This window comes from Cetorhinus maximus, chromosome 5 (assembly GCF_964194155.1).
Source record: "Cetorhinus maximus chromosome 5, sCetMax3.hap1.1, whole genome shotgun sequence".
Taxonomy (NCBI): domain Eukaryota; kingdom Metazoa; phylum Chordata; class Chondrichthyes; order Lamniformes; family Cetorhinidae; genus Cetorhinus; species Cetorhinus maximus.
Window position 1 is genome coordinate 91,561,459 of NC_135883.1, and position 24,038 is coordinate 91,585,496.

General features: G+C 41.3%; 2 protein-coding genes across 8 annotated transcripts in view; one reads left to right on the plus strand and one right to left on the minus strand.

Moving 5' to 3' along the window:
* cep85l (centrosomal protein 85L) overlaps positions 1–24,038 on the plus strand; it is a 360,923-nt gene that overhangs the window by 134,668 nt on the left and 202,217 nt on the right. For all 4 annotated transcript variants that reach the window (XM_078542192.1, XM_078542191.1, XM_078542193.1 and 1 more), the window contains one exon: positions 151–968. In XM_078542192.1, coding sequence (XP_078398318.1) covers positions 151–968 — 818 coding nt within the window. The remainder of the gene's footprint in view (positions 1–150; positions 969–24,038) is intronic.
* Positions 6,523–24,038, minus strand: part of pln1 (phospholamban 1) — a 39,783-nt gene continuing 22,267 nt past the window's right edge. For 3 of the 4 annotated variants that reach the window (XM_078542195.1, XM_078542196.1, XM_078542198.1), the window contains one exon: positions 22,046–23,428. In XM_078542195.1, the coding sequence (XP_078398321.1) occupies positions 23,184–23,342 (159 nt within the window). In that variant the 5' untranslated portion in view covers positions 23,343–23,428 and the 3' untranslated portion in view covers positions 22,046–23,183. Of the gene's footprint in view, positions 10,221–22,045; positions 23,429–24,038 lie in introns of those variants that run through there. The other variant, XR_013576630.1, reaches the window with a different exon arrangement.

Consider the following 24,038-nt stretch of genomic DNA (forward strand, 5'->3'; position numbering starts at 1 on the left):
TTAGCCTTTAACAAAGTTATGTTTATTACATGTATGTTCCTGTAAAGACACCCTTTTTAAAGCTGAAGTCCTTCAAAGTGTCCTGTTTTCAATGGTAGTGAAGTTTCCCCTGCTGTTCCAATTAATTGAGTTTGTTCTCTCTCTCTCTAGACCACTCAAGCTCAAGTGGCATCTCATCCTTCAAACCAAACAGACCTCAGATTACCATCCCCACAGCCCATGTCATGCCTTCCACCTCCAACTCTTCATCAACTAGACCAAGACATCAGGACAAAACTGCCTGTGCTAAATGTAATATATCCCTGACACTGCCTGGCAAGCCAAAAAACTTTATTGCACCCAAAGCTTCTTTAGACATGAAGGACCCCAGACCCATCAGGAAATGGTCATCACTCTCCAAACTCATTGGTGCAGGGAAGTGTAACCCTGAGTGTGAGGCTACTGGGAATGTGGATTCTGTAAACAGTATGGCAGATCTATCCAACTGCAATGTGGAGCCATGCACTTATGGAGTAAATGAGCTGGATATTTTTACATATCACAATATGAATCATTTGAGAACTGAAGACACAAAGAGTTGGGGTACATGTACCAAAGAGCCCACCCAGAACCAGTCTTCAATTTCCATTGGGCAATACAGATTTGAGAATTTTTATAAAGGTGCTGGGGACTCTTCTTTTCCAACTACCACACCCAGCAAAAACCACTTAGATTTAACGTTCAGTGCCTTACGTGCCACCAAGCCAACCTCAGATGACTGGGAGGCTTCTGGACAAAGACAGAGTTTTATGTCGATGAAACACCAACCTGTTTGTGGGGCTACAGCACCATCATCCCTGAGGACACAGTTGTGGCTTAGTGACCAGATGCAAACCAATTCTCTTGACTTCAGACCTGCTGAAGAATCATGTGATTGTCAACACAAGCACCAGCTGGAACAGCTGAGACAGGAAACTGACCCAATACAGGTAAGCATTAAAAAGAAAATATTGTTTCTATACTGGTTCATCCAAGCAATGGGTCTGGCCTATATTCAAATCATACTAATGATTGAACACTCAGCATCAGGAATTTATGTGTCAGAGGGGTTTCTTGTGCTAAAAAAAAGATTCATAATGCAGTGGCCCATCTGTTCGTAGAGCACCTAGTTCAGTAATTGTAAAGCTGGCAGCAAGTAGAAGCAGTTTGTCAAAACTCCCTTTGACATCTTTACAATTACTCAGTGTGGGCCATACTCAGTAGGGGGATATCTTTATAAGTTCTCTCATTAATTGCACACTTCAGAGCAAATCAAAACAAGCTTGTTGTTAGCCTTTGGCTAGGTGACTTATGATCACTATCATACCTGGTGTTATAGACAAGCTGCTCCATGGGCAGGTAAGACCTTGATTTAGGATCTTTTGTCATTGGAAATGCAATGGGGAAATGTAACCAAGGAAACTATTCTGCAAGGGACTTTGGCATTTTTGTGTGCAGAGGTTGTTGGGCTATGACCATCAGTGAAACAATAACTTCATCATATCACTGATTGGTGCTAAAAATGTTTTCAGTCTTCTCCATTTCTTTCCTAGAAGCTAATATATGTTGACATACAGTTCTACTGGTGTAAATCCAGCTCTACAGTACTTTGTCCACATGATCTGATTGATGGCTGAGACTGTTTAGTGAGTGTTCACAAGCTACTCATCTGTGAAGAGCATCTCTGGAAAGCTTGTTCCTCTCCTCACTGGAATGTAGCTTTGCCCAGCAGTCACTCAGGATTGGGAACCCTAGCTGTGTTCCTTCCATAGTCCCGAAGCCAATCATACTGCCCTTACTACAGTTTGAGATCAGGTTCAGCTCAGTGAGAAAATGCCCAGCATCTATCCAGAACCATTCAAGAGTCTGTACGGTTCAGTAACCACACCACGTGGTGCATTTATGTACAGACACATTGGGGAGCTACAAATTTGTTACATTTATTGTGGGTTTGAATAAACCTGTGTAGTTTTCAGAACAGCTGATGAATGGTTGTTCCGGCATCTCAGCCTCCTAAGAACTGCCTGATACAGTAAGCATCATCTGAATAACATTTAGTTTTGATTTATGTCCTGCAACTGGATCTTAAATAATTTAATGCCATCAGTAAGTATGATAGATAGACCAATGAAAATCTGTAATCTGCTTGGATTAAACCAGAAGTAAAAAAAAACTGAGTACTTTGTTCAAATTCAAAATTCCACCTGAAGCTACCAGAAACATAGATAGGCAAGTGACAGAGAGGGTCCATGGCTGGTCAGCAATAATCAACAGCATGAAGATTAATATTTAAGAAATTGGGCTAGATTTTTGCTACCAAGGTGTAGCTCAAGTCAGGAAATTTTCCAACTCAGCAGACTTGCCTCAGTTTAAAATATCAAATAGTGCAACTTTCACTTCAGGGAGGTGAGTGTGAAATGGAGTCAGGCCCATCAACCCCAGAAGAAGATCCAAGGTGGCCACAGGGGCAGGCGAGTGCCGCGGTGGGCTCATTACAAGGCCTGCTCTGTTCCTCTGGGACTCCCAGTTGTAATAAAGGCAGTTAGGCCCTCTAGCTCTGATCCCTCACACCCCTCACATCCAAACCATTCCCCAAGGCCCCTCATACCCTTCATGCCAACTCAATGCCAACTCATGCCCCCCCCCCCCACACCCCCCACCCCCCAGCCACTCTCCATGACCCCTCATACTCTCCATGCCAACGAACCATGTAATAACAATGCCTGGGTTTCCACCTGTCCTCATTGTGTATGCTTGGCTAAGAGCCCAGTCCAATAAAGCATGAATACGGTAGGGATTCTGTTTTGACAAATGAATTGTTGACTTTGATTGATTGACATCTTTAAGTAGTCATAATAAATTGTTCTTTCTGTGAATATTTATTTGGAAAAGGTTAAGAAATGTGAAGTATTTGAAGCCTCTGCTATTGAAATTTTGTAATGGCCTGTCTGATTGATACCTTTATAGGGTTGTAGGAATAGCAGATTTTTTTCAACGAACATTTCTGAATGTTTTTTTTCCTCAGCATTTCCACACTTGTCATTGTTATTATATAGTTCGTTGGTTTTGTACATAGTGCACACAGGGTGAATGGGTACGGAAGGAGCATGAATTGCCATTGAATTAGCCTGAAGAGTTTGAGAGGCTATGGGGAGTAGCAGGGGGGCATGAGTTGGCATTGAGTTGGCATGGAGAGTATGAAGGGCCAAGAGGAATGGCTGAGGGGCATAGGTGAAACCTTTTGAAGTTGCCTTTAAAAAGTTCTCAAATCCAGACTATGGTTCACGACTCCTCTGTGGGGCTGTGAACCACGAGTCATGAAGAAGTTGGCCACACTCCATGAAAATTGTGGGGAGCTAGGAGATGCCTAGCAGTTCCCCCACCATTTTCAAATGGCTCTGTAGTTGTCCCAACTCAGTAAAAATCTGGCCTCTTGTGTCCGGTCTAGTTTGCATTACAGCTTAGCAAGGCAGAAGCAACTGTTGTTATCTGTCCTCCAAGGACAGTTAATGAAGGTGCAACCATTATAAAACTACAGAGATTAATTGTTGTTGTACTTTTATCCATTAACTGATTAATAAATCCACATGACAGTTTATAGGTTAGGCATTGTGTTTATTCACCAAATTCTGAGATTGAGAAGGAACCTGAGTGCATGTAATCTAACCATAAGATTACATCCAGTAAAGAGTATTTAACCCCTTGAATGGCTACAAATGATGTAGACATGAGATCGCTAGAGGTGCTCTTCTGGCCATAGGGGTTTTGAGTTCAACCAAGGGGTCTGAGACACTGAATCTGAAAAAAAAAAATCTGATGTAAAATCCCAACAAAAAAGGAGAGAAAACAAAGAAAAATCAGATCTCCCAGTGGCTGGACCCACGGACAACAAAGTGAATTATCGTCAGCACTGCTTGTGCAGGGCAGATCAGATCTCAATGCTCCTCATCTTCCTTGTTGTTTAAAACACGCAGATGAGCAACGACATTTAGATAACTTACTAAAATTAGAATGATGAATGATGTAAATTTTAATGTTGAACAGCAGAGATTGCTACAAAAATTCTAGAGTGAATCAGGTGACATCCATGTGAAATCTTTTTTCACATCGCCATCTGCTCTTAATTGTGACATTATTTCTGTGAAATGTGAAAAAGCTATAGAGTTGTAGTGTGATATAAATAACTTTGTCATAGAAACACAAGAATCACTTAAAAGTCAAAAAGTAGCACATACAAATGGACAAGATGTTCACTGTGGTGGGCAGTGAGATTTCTCCTGTCAGCTCTGCTTATTAAGTAAGTATCAACTTCTCACACATATAGCTGCCATAATGAAAGCACAGTGAGATCCACATATAAAAGATGTCTTGTTGGAAGAATGCCATGGCCTCAGTTGCTGTTCACATTTAATGTTTTCAATGACCTCATCAGCAATTGCAGGCTCAATAAAAATACTCACAGAAATAAACAGAGCGGGCCAAGGGAGTCAAAATGAATCATTATGAGACCAAAGGAATTGACTTTATTGTGGCTGTGCTGGTGCGAGCTCTCCAGCTGGAGTTAACAGTGGCAGTTTTAGACTTCCACCTGAAATGGACGGCAGAACAGGCACACTGCCCGCCTGAAGGAGGCTGAACTGTTTGACGGCTTGGAGCTGCCAAGTGGGCATCTCACTGCAACTTTCTGGCTGTGGGATGGCTGGAACTCTCTTAGCTCCCACACTGTGCTGGCCTCCAGGGTAGGGAAAGGGGTGGAAGGGAAGGGAGAGGGGATGCCATGTGAGTGCATCTGCTCCTCTCAGCTCTATAAAAAATAAAAATGTCAAAGTTTGTTTCGCATATTGTTGAGTGTTAGCAATAAACATATTAATGTGCATATGAAACTGCTCTGTCAGTATTTGTTTGCAATTTGATATGTTTGTTAAATTTCTGGGCATAACACATGTTAATTAGTTTATTGCGGATTTCAGTGTGTACAACCCAATAAACTCCAATACTTTCCTTTTTAATATTCCCCTTTGTTTTTCCATTGCAGAAATAAGACACATTAAAAATGACATGCAAACCATTTTAGTATGATTTTATTCTACGTTAATATACAAAGTGCCACCATTTTTCCTAACATGGAATAACCCCAGGAATAAACATAAATCTCTGCAGTTATCTCTTGACCTGGAAATTGTCATATCATCTTGAATGTAGTCACATGGATGACAGATTCAATCAACATGGACTGAATTTACTGGATTGGATTGCATCCTGATGTTGGCCTTAATTTCGGGTCAGGAACCTGGATGTGGCCATGGAGTGGTGTCAGTTGCAACCTTCCTGGAGGCAGTTGATTATAAAGTCATCTCTGTGACCCCCTATCCAATAGTCCTGATGGGTGGACCAGGTAAGCGGAAGGCCCAATAGGAGGAGCTGCGGCAACTGATAGTCCCTTTGGGAGAGATGGAAGATGCTGAAGCAGGCAGGAAATCAAAAGGGTGTCCAACCCAGGGGCTAAAAGGACCGATGAAATTAAGGAAATTAATATCAACAGAGAAAAAGTATTGGAGGAACTGTTCTGTCGGTATTTAATTGCAATTAAATACTGACAAATCTAACAAATCCCTGTCTACACCCTAGGGCTCCAAAAGAGGTAACTGCAGAGATAATGAATATGACTTGACAACATTCCTTGAATTTGGGAACAGTCCCATTAGATTGGAAGTTGGAAAATATTACACCACTTTTTAAGAAGGGGAGAGAAAATTGTGAACTGCAGGCAGGTTAGCCTAACATCAGTTGCTGAGAAAATGCTGGAATCTATTATTAACAAAGCCTTAACAATGTACTTAGAAAAGCATATTATGATTAGAACAAGTCAATATGGTTTTATTAAAGGGAAGTCTTGTTTGACAAATTTATTAGAGTTTTTTGAGGATGTAACCAGGAAGATAGATAAAGGGGAGCCAGTAGATGTCGTCTACCTGGATTTTCAAAAGGCATTCAGTAAGGTGCGACATAAAAGGTTACTAGGAAAGATATGAGCTTATGGAGTGGGGGTAATATTTTAGCATGGATAGAGAACTGGTTAATGGATAGAAAGCAGAGAGTGGGCATAAATGGGGCTTTTTCAAGCTAGCAGGCAACGAATAGTAGAGTGCCGCAAGGATCAGTGTTAGACTCTCAGATATTTTCAATCTATATTAATGACTTAGATGAAGAGACAGAGAGTAATGTATCTAAGTTTGCTGATGATACCAAGCTAGGTGGAAAGGTAAGCTGTGGGGAGGACACAGAGAGGCTGCAAAGAGATGGAGACAGGTTAGGTGAGTGGGCAACAAGATGACTTATGGAGTAGAATGAAGAGAAATGTGAAGTTATTCACTTTGGTCATAAGAATAGAAAAGCAGAATATTTTTAAAAATGTTTGAAACTTCTAAGTGTTGAACTTCAAAGAGACTTGGGTGTGCCCATACAAGGAACGCAGAAAGTGAGTATACAGATGCAGCAAACAAGTAGGAAAAACAAATGGCATGTTGGCCTTTATTGCAAGGTGATTGGAGTACAAGAATCCAGAAGTCTTGCCACAATTGTACAGGGTTTTGGTGAGACCACATCTGGAATACTGTGTGCTGTTTTCGTCTCCACATTTAAGAAAGGATATACTTACATTGGAGGCAGCACAGTGAAGGTTCACTAAATTTGTCCCTAGGATGGGTGGGGGGGTGGGGTGCGGGCTTTTGGGGGGTGGTTGTCCTATGATGAGAAGCTGAGTAAATTGGGCCCATAATCTCTGGAGTTTAGAAAAATGAGAAGCAATCTCATTGAAACCTAAAAAATCCTGAAGAGACTTGATAGGGTAGACGCTGAGAGATTGTTTTTGCCAGTCAGAGAATCTAGAACACGGGGGCACAGTCTCAGAATAAGGGGCTGATCATTTAGTACTGGGATGAGATGAAATTTCTTCACTCAATGGATTGTGAATAATTGGAATTCTCTACCCCAGAGGGTTGTGCGTGCTCCATGCTTAAGGCTGGGATGGACAGATCAGGGAATTAAGGGATATGGGGAGTGGGTGGGAAAATGGAGTTGAAGTCCAAAGTCAGCCATGATCATACTGAATGGCAGAGTAGACTTGATGGGCCGTATGGTCTTCTCCTGCTCCTGTTTCTTGTGTTCTTGTACGTTCTGAAGCATTGGGAAAAATTAAAAACGACTTGTGGTCATAGCTGTCAGGCCACCAGTGTGGAGGGGGCACACCTCCACAGCAAGGTTTGCGGCTTTGGCTGTGTCTGTCACATCCCATAGCGGGTCTATACTGGGGTGATTGAATGGAGGCTTTGGTGGCAACCCCACCTCCCCCCCACCACTCCCCTTCCCCCAGTCTGTTGCCAGGGTGTTGCCTTTAGTTAAAGGCTAGACTCCAGACTCACCCGTGGCCTACCTTCTGTCAGGAAGATTGTGGCAGTGTCATTAACGTTGCCCCAATTGGTCCATTAATGGACATGTTTGGCTACCCACTGCTGCTGGATTTCCTGGAGGTGGGAACATATTGGATAGCTGATCCGATGTGTTATTTTTCTTTGCTCCTGGTCTCACCTCCTAACCCATCTCTGTGGGACCGGGAATAATCAGGCTCATAAATTTCTCCCAATCTTGACAAATTTTACAATTATAAATACAGAGTAGAATGAGTTGCCTAAGAAGAAACCATTTATTGATCAGAGATACAGGAGTTAAAAGAGTGAAATTTTGCACTTTGATTGTATCTAAATTCTAGTTGCTCAGGGAAAGTTAACATGGTGACAAATACTCCATCTGTTGTAGTTAGAATTTCCTGAGCATTATTTTTAAAAATTTAATTTCTTTGAAAACGTGAAGTGATGATGTCATGTTGACACACATGACCAGGGTTGACAAACCTTGGAAAGCGTTACAAATTTGAAGCAATAGGATAATTCCTCAATACCTCAAATTTGGAGAAACAACTTGCATAGTGTGAGCATTGGTCATTTCTGCACTGGAAAATGATAGGCTTACTGCTTGTGTTTTTCCAGTGCTCATTTGCAGCATGTGAGGCATCTTGCCATGGGTGAGGATCAGAAATCTACTCTTGTTAACTCCTTAATGTATAGCCTTAACCTGCACCTCCCAGTGTTTACACAGAGACAATCCAATTCCCTATTAGCAGTGCCACCAATTGTGGAAGCCTAGACTTTGGCAGCCATGCTGTAAAATAAGTGGTATCAAAATTAAATGAGGCTGTGCCTAAAGGCTATCCCCTCCAAAGACAACAGCCATAAATGGCAAATATAAATGCTGCTTACCTACATAGGCTAGTAAGTATAATGCCCTTCCCATTACTGGCTGCAGTGTCTTTCCCACCTATCAAAGAAGGTCTGCTAGCCAGAAACGAAATTACAAAATGCAAGTTTCAGGTGAGATCACAAGTATATTTGTGCAAATGCTACTTCGTTGTTTCTCTGATGCTAAGGAATTTATCCCACAATATAAAAGGGGTAATTTCACAGTGCTGAAATACCCCCAGAATCCCACAGGATCTTTGGTATTCTCTTTGTGTAGTAATTTTACAATATCGAGCACATAAGGTAACATTCCTTCATTTCTATTGCGTGACCTCTGAAAGCAACATAAACTACAAATACGTAAAATAAACCTCATAGTATTACACTGAGACTAGAAGTTTAGTAAGGAGTTCATGGGTTAAAATCTTAAGTTTATTTTTGAAGGTATCACATCAGCTAAACGGTTTCCTTATAGAAGTGTAATTTGCATTGCATATTAAGAAGATTTATTCAGGATGTGTTACCATGAAGTGCACTAAATTTAGTGAAGCAGGCACAAAGCTTGAGTTTTCCTGAATGTGATATTCTTGTGCCCTTTTAACCTGTTCAAATGAGGCAATCAGTGCACACTCCAAATTGCACTTTAGTTTGTGTCTGAATTGTCTTATGGTTACACTGTTGGGGGAGCTCTGGCTTCAGAATATCAGTACAGTTAAAGTCACAGCTTGGATGCCAAAGGGTTGACATAATTCTACATTCAGTTTATTATGTGAAAACATGGGTATTGTTAATTGCAATTGGAGTTTATCTTCTAATTGCTATTTACTCCAGGCTGAATCTACAGTGTAAGGCATTGTCTACATTATAGATAAGAGTGTTCAAACAAGAGTGGTATGAAATGTACACTGGAATAAATCTACTTGTTGCAGTCAAACACTACCTTTGTCCCAAGCTATTTCACAAATGAGGAAAATCATGATAACAAGGGTGGACATCAATCAGTGGGGGGAGAAATTAGGATGGATGACCATCAGATTAAGCCTAGGACATCATTAGTGCACTGACATTTTCTTCCACCTTGACTGCTTGAATTTAATACTGGATCTCTGAACACCAAGTTTAAAAATTTCAGTAGAGTCCGATAGCGAATAGTGCTTACGACTTTTAGATGTGTAATGGTGCCATTCCTCACTAATGTCATTTTAAAAAGCATTTTAATGATCCATCTGGGCAAACAAACATATCTGAATGATACCCTTATGCTCTACAAATGATTAACCCGCTGATTATTGATTAGCTAATATCTATAAATTCTGTTTGCACGTATTTTCAATGTCATTGCGAAAGGAATAATTTCAGGTGATTTTGGAATTATTGAGGATATACCTCGAAAATAATCATATGTTCAAAACAGCTTTTGTATCTCTTAAATGGTTTGTCCAGGAAGCAGTTGGTACATTTTAAAAACAGCAGTTATTGCAAAGGTCCTTGTAGACATTGAATGTTGTTTTCTCAGGTGTGTAGCGCAGTAGGTCTCAGATTAGTGGTTGCATTTTGATTGGATTTTTCTTCCCAGATCTGAAAGCAATAGTAGCTGCACATAGTCTTCAGGACATAACTCGAAAGTACAGAACTCAGCAGAAGAAAATAAAATCACATGAGCTTAACAATAATAAACATTAATAACAACACAATGATAATTAGAAGGAAATTCAGAATCAGGCTGAACCCGCGGTTGTTTGCCAGAATATCCATTCCGTCTTTTGCCTTGCACCAGTTGGCCTTGATGGTGTGCTGTGAATTAATTTGTATGTCTCGTAGAAACTATTGGTGCCTCCTTATTTTCGTTGCCTGAAGCACCTATGTTTGGCATATCAACCTTCTGTCATCTTTTACTTTTCCATTTCCCTGTTGAATAAATAAATATTTCATGAGGATTTCTACACAAGCACAAAGGATATGCTCCTAAAATTCTACTGTCTGTCACCTGATCCCAGAGAGAGACTTTAGACTTATTTACAACTAATAACTACACTTCAAAATGTAACTTGCATTGCTTATGGTTTTTAAACTTTTGGTCATCTGCCCTGCTATCTTCTTCTATGCCATGGTGTAAAAGATGTTATTTTTTGTATCGCTCTTATTAAGTGCCTTTGGACGTTTTGTTATGGTAAAGCTGCTAATAAATACAAGTCATTGTTTATACCTGTTACACTTTGTTTAACATTTATTAATGGCATTCTTTTTCCTGGGTCATATGCACTTGAGAATCAGAAGCCCTATTTAAATTCTAACCCAGCTCTACCAGCTAATCTTTTACATGGAATTGTTTTTCTTGCTCTCTCCCTCTCTCTCTTTCTCTTTCCTCCCCTCTCCCTACCCTACCACAATTCACCAAACAACATAATTAAGCACATTGATATAAATTTAACCATTTTTAGGCTAAACCTCCGCTTGAATTGCTTTTCTTTTGGTCGAGAAAGCTTACTGAGGATGAAAAGTTAATGCTTTCCAGACACTGCTTCACTTGCTACCATATAAAGTAATTTGAAAGGGCTCGTGCTTGGAGTGGAGGTACTTTTTACTCTTCATAGGGAGCCGTCCAAAAAACAATTTTATATTTTATTTTTAAATGCGGATGGATGAAGACTTTGCCCATTTAGGGTAAAGTGTAAAGCATTCTTGTAGCTGAGTAAATAGGAAACATGCCATAATATGTAAAACATTCATTGTATGTCTGCTTTCCAATAATAATAATATAGCATAACATTACTTAGGGTTTATATGCAAATATGGTGTTGTGTATGATTTAGTTTCTGTTCTCCCCAAGTAATGAATGAATATGTTTTTCTTGTAATTCTGAATTCTTTAGAGTTGCGTACAAGAGTCTGCAGTGATTCTTATTCACAGTTTGAGGATAAATGATGCACTAGCAATAACATTCTGCTTTTCCTGCAATATGTTGGATGCATTGGCCCACAAAATTTCCCTCATATTTAGATGCACATTAACTCGGATGTAAAAAAAAATCAAAGCTTCATTTTACTTTATCAAACCTTTGCATTACACTCCAGCTGGGGACAGTTGGTTATTTAATGTGAAAAGATTTTTGAACCAAAAAAAAGCTATTATCACACACTATAAATTGGAGAGAGCAATATTTACTGTTCCATTAATGCTGCATCTAAAATAACATTCAATTTTTGTTGACGTCAAGCAGGTTGAATACAAATTATAGTTAATGCATTATAATCATATTGAGTATAATTATCAGCACTGTGTTTATATTGTAATTTCCAAAATAGAAATTGTAGTGGATGCATTGTTCCTTTTTAAATCCTCAAATTTTCCTCCTTCCTCATAAACAGTCTCTCCAAGGGTGCAGTTTTATGGGCGCTAATAACTGTCTGGTACCCTTCACAGAGTTATCAATCTGAAAAAGTAATGTTCATCAATGTTGAGGCTATCACAGTTGCTGCTCTCACCCAATTTCCATGCGCAGTCTTCTCGAAGGACAACAGGGGTCAAAGACTAATGGCTTGAACCTGATTTGTCATCCTTTGTGAATATGGGTGCCACATTGGCCTTTTTTCTAATCTAATGGTACCTCATCACTGTCCAGTCAGTGACTTCCTTGGAATAATTATTAATGTCTCACAAATCTCTTCCCTAGTCTCCTACAGCATTCTGGGAGAAATACTGTCTATTCCTGTGGATTTATTGGGCAGAATTTTCTGCCTACCGGGCGGGCGGGCCCGACCCAATCTCCAGCAGGCGGGGAGCCGAACCCTGCCGGAGAAGCGGACCCTGCTGCCATTTTAAGTGGGCGGGCCAATTAAGGCCCACCCAGCGTGACACCCGGCGGGAAGCGCTATGCGCTTCCTGTGCGAACAGGGTGGGGGGTGGGGGGGAGTTCCCCAAAAGTGAGAGTGCGCTCTTTCGCGCATGCGCACGAGAGAACACACGTCTCCCTGAGGCTAAGTGCTGCCTCAGGGAGATCACAGACAGTTGAATAAACATTAAAAATAGAGAAAAAAAATCCTTAACATGTCCCCCTCATGTGACAATGTCACACGAGATGAGACATGTTAATAAATTTCATTAAAATTTTATTCAACTTTTTAAATCCCTACATGAAACCTCATCCCGCCGGTGGATCTCACAGCTGATCTCGCTATGCCCCCGCCTTCCTGAAGATTTAAATGGGACGGGATAGCGTCGGGGGTTCCGCCCAATGTCATCCCGCGTCATTTTGCGCGTCGGCGAGCGGGCCCCGCCCCCTGCTCGCCAATGGCGAAATTCAGCCCATTGTTTCTGACCCATTTAAACCTGAAAAGACTTCCATTTCATTTATATTGAAGGCATTAATTTTCCCAAGGTTTTAATTCCATTTGGGGAAGGCATGTGCTCGTATTTTCTCTTGTGAAAACATGGAGGAAGTTATCAATGGGAATATTTACTGTGTCCACTCTCTGCTTCAAATTTGTATACATCTTTAACCTCTCTAAGCCCTTCTTTGACTGCCTTCTTACTGTTAAAATAATGAAAGTTTTTTTTTGTCGTTCTGCTCTATGTCTGTGGCTAAGCTGATCTCTTTTCTCCTCTCCTTGCCATTTTGGACTGTTTTTACATGATCTTATATTCATCCCATTGAACCTTTTCTATAGAATTTGTAGAGGTAATTTTCTCTTGATTTCATTTTGTATTTGTTTACAAATCTATTTAGGTCCAGATTTCTGTCCCCGGGAAATCTCCAGAACCTTCCTCGCAGGTTGAATTCTCAGTCGGGGGGTGGGGTTGGGGGTTGCGGGGTTCCGAGCTGAAACAGGAGTTGGGGCGGGCAGTCCTGGAACGAACGTGCAGGTGCGGAGGCTGCTGGGCACAAGGCCTGTCTCCGTCCTCCGGCACTGTGTTTAAATAGATTAAAATAAATAATAGAATAAAAACATTCTTCTAGCCCTCACCCCACCTCACCCCACACTCCCATGCCCCAGCCATGCTAAACTCTGCCAACCCATGCCCCCCCCCCAATGGCCCCTATATCCCCATGCCAAACCTTGCCCCCACTCACCACCTGTGGCTCACGTACTCCCATGCCAACTTAGTGTCAACTCATGCCAACCCATGTCCCCATCCACTACCCTTTGCTCTTACCCCATCCATGCCAAGTCATCTCGTATCCTTGGACAGTTTTGACACTTCCTGGATAGCTTTGACAGGTTTGACACTTCCTGGACCGCTTTGAAACGTTCTCAACAGTGACAGTTTGACAGCTTTGACTCTTCCTCGATAGCTTTGGCAGGTTTGACAGTTGGACAGCTCCTTAATAGCTCCTTGACAGCTGGACAGCTCCTTAACAGTTCCTTGATAGCTGGACAGCTCTTTGACAGCTTGACTGTTCTAATGATTTTGTGCATAATCGTGTTCACTTTTAACAATCTCGAAGGGCGCCTTATGTCTCCCAAATGTGTCCCAGGACCCTATCCAAAGGGGTACCTTGGTTATTCAAACACATCCACCAAGTTCAGATCTACTCTTAGCTGTTCTATTTTGTACACTCAGCCCCATCAGTCTACTCTCGATCGTCAGTAAAGTAATGGAAGGGGTCATCAACAGCGCTAGCTAGCGGAACTTGCTTAGCAATAACCTGCTCACTGACACCCAGTTTGGGTTCCACCAGGACCACTCAGCTCCTGACCTCATTACAGCCTTGTTCAAACATGGACAAAAGAGCTGAACTCCTGAGGTGAACTGAGAATGACTGCCCTTGACATGAAGGCAGCATTTGCTAGAGTGTGGCATCAAGAAGCCCTAGCAAAACTGAAGTCAATGAGAATCAGGGGGAAATCTCTCTGCTGGTTGGAGTCATACCTAGCAGAAAGGAAGATGGTTGTGGTTGTTGGAGGTTTGTTATCTCAGCTCCAGGACATCACTGCAGGAGTTCCTCAGGGTAGTGTCCTTGGCCCAACCATCTTCAGCTGCTTCATCAATGACCTTCCTTCCATCATAAGGTCAGAAGTGGGGATGTTTGCTGATGATTGCACAATGTTCAGCACCATTCGTAACTCCTCAGATACTGAAGCAGTCCATGTCCAAATACAGCAAGACCTGGATGATATCCAGGCTTGGGCTGACAAGTGGTAAGTAACATTTATGCCAAGCAAGTGTCAGACAATGACCATCTCCAACAAGAGAGAATCTAACCATCATCTTTGATGTTCAATGGCATTACCGTCACTGAACAACATCACTATCAACATTCTGGGGGTTACCATTGACCAGAAACTGAACTGGACTAGCCATATAAATACTGTGGCTACAAGATCAGGTCAGACGCTAGGAATCATACGATGAGTAACTCACCTCCTGACTCCCCAAAGCCTGTCCACCATCTACAAGGCACAAGTCAGGAATGTGATAGAATATTCCCCACTTGCCTGGATGAGTGCAGCTCCCACACCACTCAAGAAGCTTGACACTGTCCAGGACAAAGCAGCCCGCTTGATTGGCATCACATCCACAAACATTCACTCCCTCCACCACCAACGCACAGTAGCAGCAGTGTGTATCATCTACGCGATGCACTGCAGGAATTCACCAAGGCTCCTTAGACAGCGCCTTCCAAACCCATTACCACTACCATCTAGAAGGACAAGGGCAGCAGATAGATGGGAACACCACCACCTGGAAGTTTCCCTCCAAGTAACTCACCATCTTGACTTGGAAATATATCACCATTCCTTCACTTGTCAGTGGGTCAAAATCCTGAAACTCCCTTCCTAACAGCATTGCGGGTGTACCTACACCACATGGACTGCGGCGGTTCAAGAATGCAGCTCACCACCACCTTCTGAAGGGCAATTAGGGATGGGCAATAAAATGCCGGCCCAGCCAGCGAAGCTCACATCCCGTGAATGAATTTGAAAAAAATTGGGCCCAAAATTCCCAATTTCCATCCTCCCAAATCCAGGAATTCCAAGCCTACACCTTTAAAGTTGTTCTCTGCTGAGTGTTGTTAAATAGCCTCCCCACCCAATCAATTTTCTTCGTTCCTTCGTTCCTTTGTTCCTTTGAAATTAACCATTTTAAACTGTCTTCGGTGTTTGATAGTTTTGAATCCCAGACTCAGTTGAATTTAATCATTCTATAATCACTGTCCCTAGTGATGCTATGACGTCTATTTTTAGCACATTGTTTGAGTTATTTATAAATACAAGGTTGAGAAGAACACAATCTCTCCTGGATTTTGTAATTCTCAGAGTCATGAAGCAGAAGTAGATTACATTTTCCAACTTTTCATGGGATTTTGCAATTTATATTAGGTTGATTAACGTTGCACATTAAAATAACTCTCCTGTTGTCAAATGCCCTTTCTATCCCTTCATCAAACAAACTAGCTTCCTTCTTGTGCTGACATGTAGTTTACAGCAGATCCCTACTGTTATGGTATCTGTTAAATTTAAAACAAATTTGGAGACATTTTTTAAATCTCTCCTATTCAATTCATATTCTAATTATGTTTTGATAACACATTTCTGAAGGGTTTTTTTGTAGCCTAACAGAAATCAATTGAAATTGCTCTGTAATATCATTTTGCCATTCTGATATTATTCCTTGGTGCAATTATGTGTTTACCAAAGACTAATGAGCTGAGGCAATTGCAGACCAATGGCATGAGATTCTTCAATTATTTTGTCTCCATGAACCAATGCAGTACTCTAAGTAAGCTGTATTAGTCACCATGTAAATCATCATATAGTTGCCAGGAACCAAACAACTATTACTGCATAAATTAAAGACCACTGCTGACTAAATCCAGCAAGTCTAACTTTACTAGCATTAGCCCAGGTACCTTTCAATCAAACATAGAGTAATTAGGTCAGTCACGAGCTTATCAGCTGCAATGACGTTGCTAGATATAAGATCGCTTACAAATGTCATTTTGCTTGAAAGGTCACATCATTATGACTGAAGCAACAGATTCCTTTTAAAATTACCTTATTGATTTATATTGTTGTAAATATTTCATATTATTTTAACCATTTCAATAAATGCAACTCATTTGCTTAAAAAGAAGTAAACCTGCATTATGTAGTGGAAATTAAAGGTGTTATTTTTCAGACTTATAAAACTAGTATGATATTATAAAGGCAGAGTGAATCTAAAAGTTTGTTTTAAAGAATAATAGAACATTGCTGTGTAATATTATAAAGTTGTAATACTTACTCCTGCTGCCATAAAAGGGCCCACTCAAAGAACCACACTTCCTGCTGCTGGTGGGACTGGAAGATTCACCCACTGTCTCAATTATGTTATCCTTGCTTTGCAGCTACAAAACTCTTCCCTCATATTGGAGTATTAAAATCTTTTAGAATTATAGAATGATACCGCACAGAGGGAGGCCATTTAGCCTATTGTCTCTGTGCCAGCTCTTTGAATTATAGGGGAAATTAAAATCGCATACCTCGGCAAAGCTGGTGCCAAGGAGATTTGATTGCGCAGGGAAGCACAAGCTCACAAACTGCATTCTAATCTAGTTAGAAGTATCAAGCTGCATCTGGTTTTGTGACTCTATTTTCTAGAATATGAGAGAAGGTTTATTCTGCTAGTGTAAGTACCCAACTATGATTTATAGCAGTATCATTTCCATAGAGCTATTAAACATTACTGCTTGCCTATTGTTGTCATTAAAATGTTTAGTTGAAACAGCAAGTTTCCATGTGACTGCACTGCAACTCATTTCCAATTCTATATATAAATGCTGACTGAAATATACCCCTTGAAAAAGATATATTGTAGCTTTTTCTTTCTTTCAGATTTCTTCTTTATTTGTGCAAGAAATCTACTGAACACTACAAGCCTTCCCCTCCCACCCATCAGCCCGCCACAATTTCAAATGAACAATGGGTTTTTTCTTACAGGTTCTAGACTTGTGATAGAAACTGATTCAATAATAGTTGTTTAATGAGGGGCAAGTGGCATCCTTTTGTATACACATGTATTTTGTTCAGAGTAGTTGAGCCAAATGGCCTTTCTCTTATATATTTGCACTGGGATCTTGTGAAATTTCTACACCTTTGTTTGCTATTTTGAGAAGGATCAGAATTTTCCTTTCAGGTGAAGCAACGATTTACTTGCACCTCTTTCAATTTAACATATTGTATTTGCTGCTCACAATGTGGTCACCTCTATGCTGGGGAGACAAAACGCTGACTGGGTGACCGTTTTACAGAACACCTTTGCTCAGTCTGCAAGCTAGTATGACCCAGCCTTTTGGTTGCTTGCCATTTCTATTCACCATCTTGCTCTCATGCTCACATTTCTGTCCTCAGTCTGCTACAATGTTCCAGTGAAGCCCTACACAAGCTGGGGGAACAGCACCTCAGCTTCTGAGTAGGCACTTTACAGCCTTCTGGACTCAACATTGAGTTCAACAACTTTTGACCATGAACTCTGCCCTCCATTTTGAACTTTTTTCCTATATTTTGTTCTCATGTTTCTGATTTCAGACAGTCCTGATCTTTATTCTGCTATTAACACCTACTCTGGACCAAAGCTTTAAACTTAAATACTATAATTACCACTCCTTTTGTCTTGTGTTCCATTATATCTTTCTCTCTCAATATCTCCTGCCCTATAAGCTCTCTATCTAACCTTCTAATTTGCTCAACCTGCATCTCCCCCAACTCCTTTTAAATAGCATAAAACTCTCCACATTTCTACCTCTCTGTAGTTCTGAAGAAGCGGCATATTGGACTTGAAAAGTTAATTCTGTTTCTCTCTCCACAGATGTTGCCAGACATACTGGGCTGAATTTTCCCCCTGTCGGGGGGAGGTTGATGGGCAGGCACGTATGGGCACGATTCCGATCGGTGCCCCCAATCGGAGGTGCGCCGCCATTTTACATGGGTGGGCAAATTAAGACCCGCCCAGTATGACGTCCACACAGAAGCGCCGTGCGCTCCCTGTGCGGGCGGGGGAATCCCAAAATCAAGAGTGTGCTCTTTCGCGCATGCGCATGAAAGAGAGCACTCATCTCCCTGAAGCTAAGTGCAACCTCAGGGAGATCGGCTCTAAATGTGAAAAAGACAAAAATAGAAAAATAAAATTTCCCTTACAAAGTCACATGAGTTAGGACATGTCCATAATTTTTACAAAACCTTTATTTAAATTTTTAAAAGCCTACATGAAACCTCATCCCACCCGTGCACGAGGTTTCATGTTTTTTCTAGTTCCCGCCGGGGCTCCTGGCCTGCTCACCAACCTGAAGGTTGGACGGGCAGGTCCTTTAATTACTTAATTTAACCCGTCAATGGCCTCAATTAGCCATTGACAGGTCGGTGGGCACACAGCTGATTTTGCTGTGCTCCTGCCTTCTTGAAAATTTAAATGGGGCCCGGTGACGTCAGGGGGAACTCATTTTACGCGTCGGCGAGCGGGCCCCACCCCCGCTCGCCGACTTGTAAAATTCTGCCCACTGAGTTTTTCCAGCATTTTCTGTTTTTATTTCAGAATTTTTATTGACTTGACTCACAGGGATGCGGAGCATTGGTCAACTGGAGTTGGGATCAGGGTTGTTGATTAGATAGGGTTCAACAAGGGGGGGCTTCTGATCTCTGGGGAAATTGGTGGACTGAGAGGGAGATCATAGATCTTGTAGTGGGTGTATGGTGTTCGGTGACCTGGAGTGAGTGGGGATAGCTTAGACTTGTTGGTGAGGGGGTGGTGAATCAGAGGATCAGAGGCCTTGGAGTAGGGGTAGTGGATCAGAGACCTGGTGGTGGTGAAGGGATTGGAACTTGGTGCAAGGGAGGGAGGGGTACGAGGCCTTATGGTGGAGTTGGAAGCCTCAGGGGAAGGTCATTGGGGTGGGCCCTAATCATGGAGATTTCACAGGCAGGCACCTGGGTCCAGCAGGTAGGTATGAAAGCACTGAGCTCCTGTATCCACCAAGTCCTTACTTTAAGGAAGCTGCTGGGTTTCCTGAGATTAACTTACAAAAGCTGCAGGATAATGATTCCCATTCTCATATTTAAAGTTGCCACCTGCTCCTTAGAGTGGTTGGCCTCCCACCCACCTTTCAGCCTCAGTTAAAGTCAGAAATGGACGCCTTGGAGGTGGGTTTGGATCGGGAATCATTTTTTTGAAATTTTAGCCCATCACCTGACACAACCTACCTTCTTTTAAGGTTAAGATTAAGCCCAAGATGTTTAAGCTTAGACTATTCTCAATGTATATTTTGTATGAACATCAATAGGAGAAGCTTTTTAAAGGAAGCACAATTCTCCCCACCTCATCCAATAAAGATAGGGAGTTATGTTAAGTGACCCTCAAGTTGTTGCTCCTGACAGTCTTCACTCCGTCTTGAGCAGATGTATTTCAGTGACTTAAGTTTTGCTCACTTGCCAAAATCCCTGCATTAGCTGGGGCTAATTTCTAACACATGTCCTATCACTCCAAAACATGCATGTTGGTAGATCAATTCAAAGCAGAGGTTTTACAATGTAATCAATACAACTGATGTTGGGTGAAATTAAGTTTTAAGGGTTTTGAGCTCCAAGAGAAAAATGTAGATTACTGAAAATGGTGGGACAACGTGGTTTATTTCTAATCAAATGAAGGCACATTAAAGGTTACATCATAATTCTCCTTATAGGAGAATTTGTGCAATTTTAAAGTTATGAAATCAGCTTTAATGTCAGAGGAGTAGGGAAGTGTAGTGATTTAGAATGTATTTACAAACGTACCAGGCAACTCATAACTTTAACATGAAATAATTATGTAAAGTTATTTTAATTGGCATACTTTCAAACTGCCGGGTTACATTTGTAGTAAGTGGCTTGTGCTTTTTTTCGAGGATGTGTGAGGGCCAAATAAAATACACTTTGAACCATTTCTGTGGCCACACAATCGCAGGGCCCAAGGCAGTTTCCTTCTGACAACTGAATGTTTTTGGACGGAAAGTTTCAAGGCAGTAACATCAAGTGGTGTTAAGTTTCCTGTTGAAAATTGTGTCCATTTATAACTGTGTACCCTGCAGCTTGAGTGGCTTTCTCGCACTCTTCTTTTCCGTATGGCACATTTGGGGGCTGCGGGAGGGGGGACAGTGGGTCACAGGTGAGGGTTGGGGGTGGTGGTGCTGAACTGGCAGCACGGGCAGAGACTGGTTTCTCAGCGGGCCCCTCTACTTCCCGATGCTGGGTGCCTCGATTAGTGCTTTTGAATGAGGAACCTCCCCGGGACCCCACAAGCAAACATGTTATGCGCCTCACGTGGTGAGCGCCCCCACTTGTTGCTGGGTTAATACCATTGGGAGTTGGATGAGACCCATAGGTGGGCATTAATCGCCTTCCACCACCCTTCCTGCCCAGCACTTACTTGGGTGGAGGTGGAAAGGAGGCGGTATCACCTCCGGTTACCTGAGCCTCCACCTTCCTGCTCAATTAAAAGCTTCGCCTCCACCCCCAAACTCGCCATAGGGAAGGGCACAAGATTCTGCCCACTATTTGTAAGCCCCATTGCAATTAGTTTCAGTGAGGTGGCCATCACACTTCAGCAGTTATTTGTAATGAATAATGCTTGACAAATGTAAGTAATCAATTTGTTACAAGTCCCTTGAAAATAATTTTAACAATCTCCAAACAGTGGGATATAAACCACAGATGAAATTTCCAAAGTTGAATCCAATAGCTCTTTTACCCCAGAAAGTGATGTAGGCGGAATTTAATGCCTAGCACTGTGGCGAGTTTGGGGAGGGAGGTGGGGGCATTTAATCAGGTAGCATGGTGGCGGATGGGGACCCACTGTCTTCCCACCTCCACCCCAATTAAGTTTGTGGTGGGAAGTCCTGTGGATTGCCTTCTTGCTCTGCTGCCAATTGAGGTCCTTTAATGGGCAATTAATACCTACTTAAGGGCCTCTTCCCGCCGCCACTGTTATTAACCTGGCAGCGAGTGGGAGGCTCACCCTGCTGGAAGCACAGCAAGCAAACCTGTGCGAGGCTGCTTGCAGAGTGTAGGTTGGGGATGCACTCGTTCAAAGACACTCTGTGTCCGACCAAAGGACCTGGCATCGGGAAGGGAGTGGCCTGCTAAGAGCCATCACCCCCCCCCACCCTTGCTGCCAACCACATTCCCCCAATGACCCCCTTCCCACAGCCTCTTCCCATCTGAGTGCATCTAATTTGGTGGGCCTTCTCTAAAAGGGGCAACACGGGGCATCCTGCCGGCTTTCTAGCCAGTGGGTGAGACCATTAAAACCAGCCCATTGTTTTAGTTCTTCTCAGGTTCATAGGAAGGAAAGTCTTTCTTACTGACAGGAGATAAGAAGCCTGGCAAAATCATTTGAAGAGTCGTAAAAGGTAGAAACATTTGGTCAATGTGAACAATGTGAATTAGTGATAGAGATTCAGAAATATAAGTGTAAGGGTTAGAGTAAGTTAGAAAATGTCAATTGGTGGAAGAGTTTGGATTCTGAGTAAGTTAAAGAGTTTGGCCAGTCTGAAACTTTGGATACTGTTGGTTACAGAAAGAGGTAGGACAGTTTCAGAAAGTGGAGAGTTTGAGCAGCGAATGTAGGTGGAAGGGTTTAGCCAAAAACGTGATTCTGACTATCTGCTTTCATTGAGAAAAAAAAGTGCTATACATTCTTCACCATTCTCATCCAATGTTTGGGCCTCCTGTACCTCCAACATTTTTTGTTCAATTATTGCGAACTTTGAGGAATAAAAGGAGTAAGAGGTTATTTGGAATTTTATTGCATATTTTTACATAAGAGCATTTCAAGAACATGCAGCGGAAATAATAGTGTTTCTGATGCTTTGTGATAAGCATCTGACATCTTGTGCCAACAAGTATTTTTCTATAGGTACTGTAATTAGCAGCTAGGATGGGTCACAGGGAAGGATGTTTGATACCAGGATACTAGACTTATTTTAAGAAACAGCTTATTGCTGTAATGGGTTGGTATTCCAGAAAGATGTGGTCAAATGGGACATAGGATCTTCCTCATCTGAACCCATTTTGTGACAACTCTAATAATTCATATACTTACACATAAACAAATGATTGTTCAACACGAATGTATGTACATTATAACAGAGTAATAAAGGACATCAAATAAATTAACTTGTGAAATATGAAGAATTAACTTGCTGATACACTATTAGCAAATAATCTTAGGACATGACCAAAGATGATATTGCTTCTCCCTTAGCAGCAAATATATTTTCTATTTTCAGATCGCTAGCTTATTCAAAATGAGTGCTATCGATAATGAAAAATCTGTTATAAAATAAAACAGAAATGATAATTTTACAGCCATATTGTAATTCAGTATGTAATGCATATAACCTCCAGTGGTTGTCTAGATATTCCTAGCCTATTCACAATGTGTTCTTTATCTTTATTTGAAAGTAGTTTCTGTCCATGCATCTTCTATCCACAAGAGTTATGGTGACAACTTATGCATATCACCTGCAGTAGATGAGGATATTTTGCTCAGGTCAAAAATAGAGGTACTATTTTAGATGGCAGATAATAAAAATAATAACTTGTAGTGCTTTTTTGTAAAGTTCATTCATGCTACAGGCCAAGACCATGTAAAAAATAAAACAAAACTGTAATATGTATTCATTCCTTGTATATTTTAGACGCCCTAAACTGGTGTGTATTCAATTCTGGGAATATTTAAAGTTAAAAATTACACGTTTAAACAAAGGCCAGAAGGTGTTTAATCTCATTTGCAATGGCTCATTTTCACATGAATGAATATTCTGAAAACAGCACATACACAATATCATGCCAAGGTTCCATAGAAAGTCAGAATAGTCCATTAAACAAGCGTCCATTATCCCAGAGGCAGTATGTGAAATTACATCAGCAGTCTTATGATGTATATAAGAAGGAGGCAGATCAGAATCAGAGTAAAATTGACAAACAGTTCCTGAAGATTTCGACGGGCTTGTGGGTTCACTTCAATTGCAGAGGCTCTCCTCATGGCAGAGCGGGTTATCTGCTGAACCTTATCCATGCTGATGCAGCAGAGATTATGAGAGGTGTGAAGACAAGCGTGAAAGTCGTAGAAAGTGCAGAAGATGCTTTTGTTCTCTAGGAGATCTAATAAGGCAGGCAGAGGAAATGTGCAAAAGTGAACAATTGAGGAAAATAGTAAGTGCAGTGCTCAAATACCACACAGATTATCATTAGTAATATTAGTTGAACACAATAATGGATGGAGAGTTAACTGTGTTCATTTAAACAAACAAATTCAGGAATGTTTACATTTTGTCCATTAATTTTGTGTTAATGGGTAGTTTGGATAACAAACTATTTTGTGAACAACAATTTTTTTCAGGAAGAAGTGATATTAGTGGCAACATTTCTGGTATTACACATACCTTCACAAAATTTAGATGCTTCCATGAAAGCAGTCTTCCCAGACTAGGAAACTCTTTCGAGTTATCAACAGTCACAGATTGCAACTCGTTCGAGTACAATCACAGTTCTTGGTTTCCGGGAGTGGGACATGAACCCACAACCCTCTGATTCAAAGGCGAGGGTGCTATGAACTGAGCACAAGCAACATATAACTAATTACTAATTTACTAGTGCCAATTCCCCCTCCTTGTTGGGAAGCTTAATGCTTAATTGAGGTAGAAACTCATTTTGAGAAATTGCAGGTGTGAATACCACCATGGTACAAGACATTAGTATATTAATTCAGCGT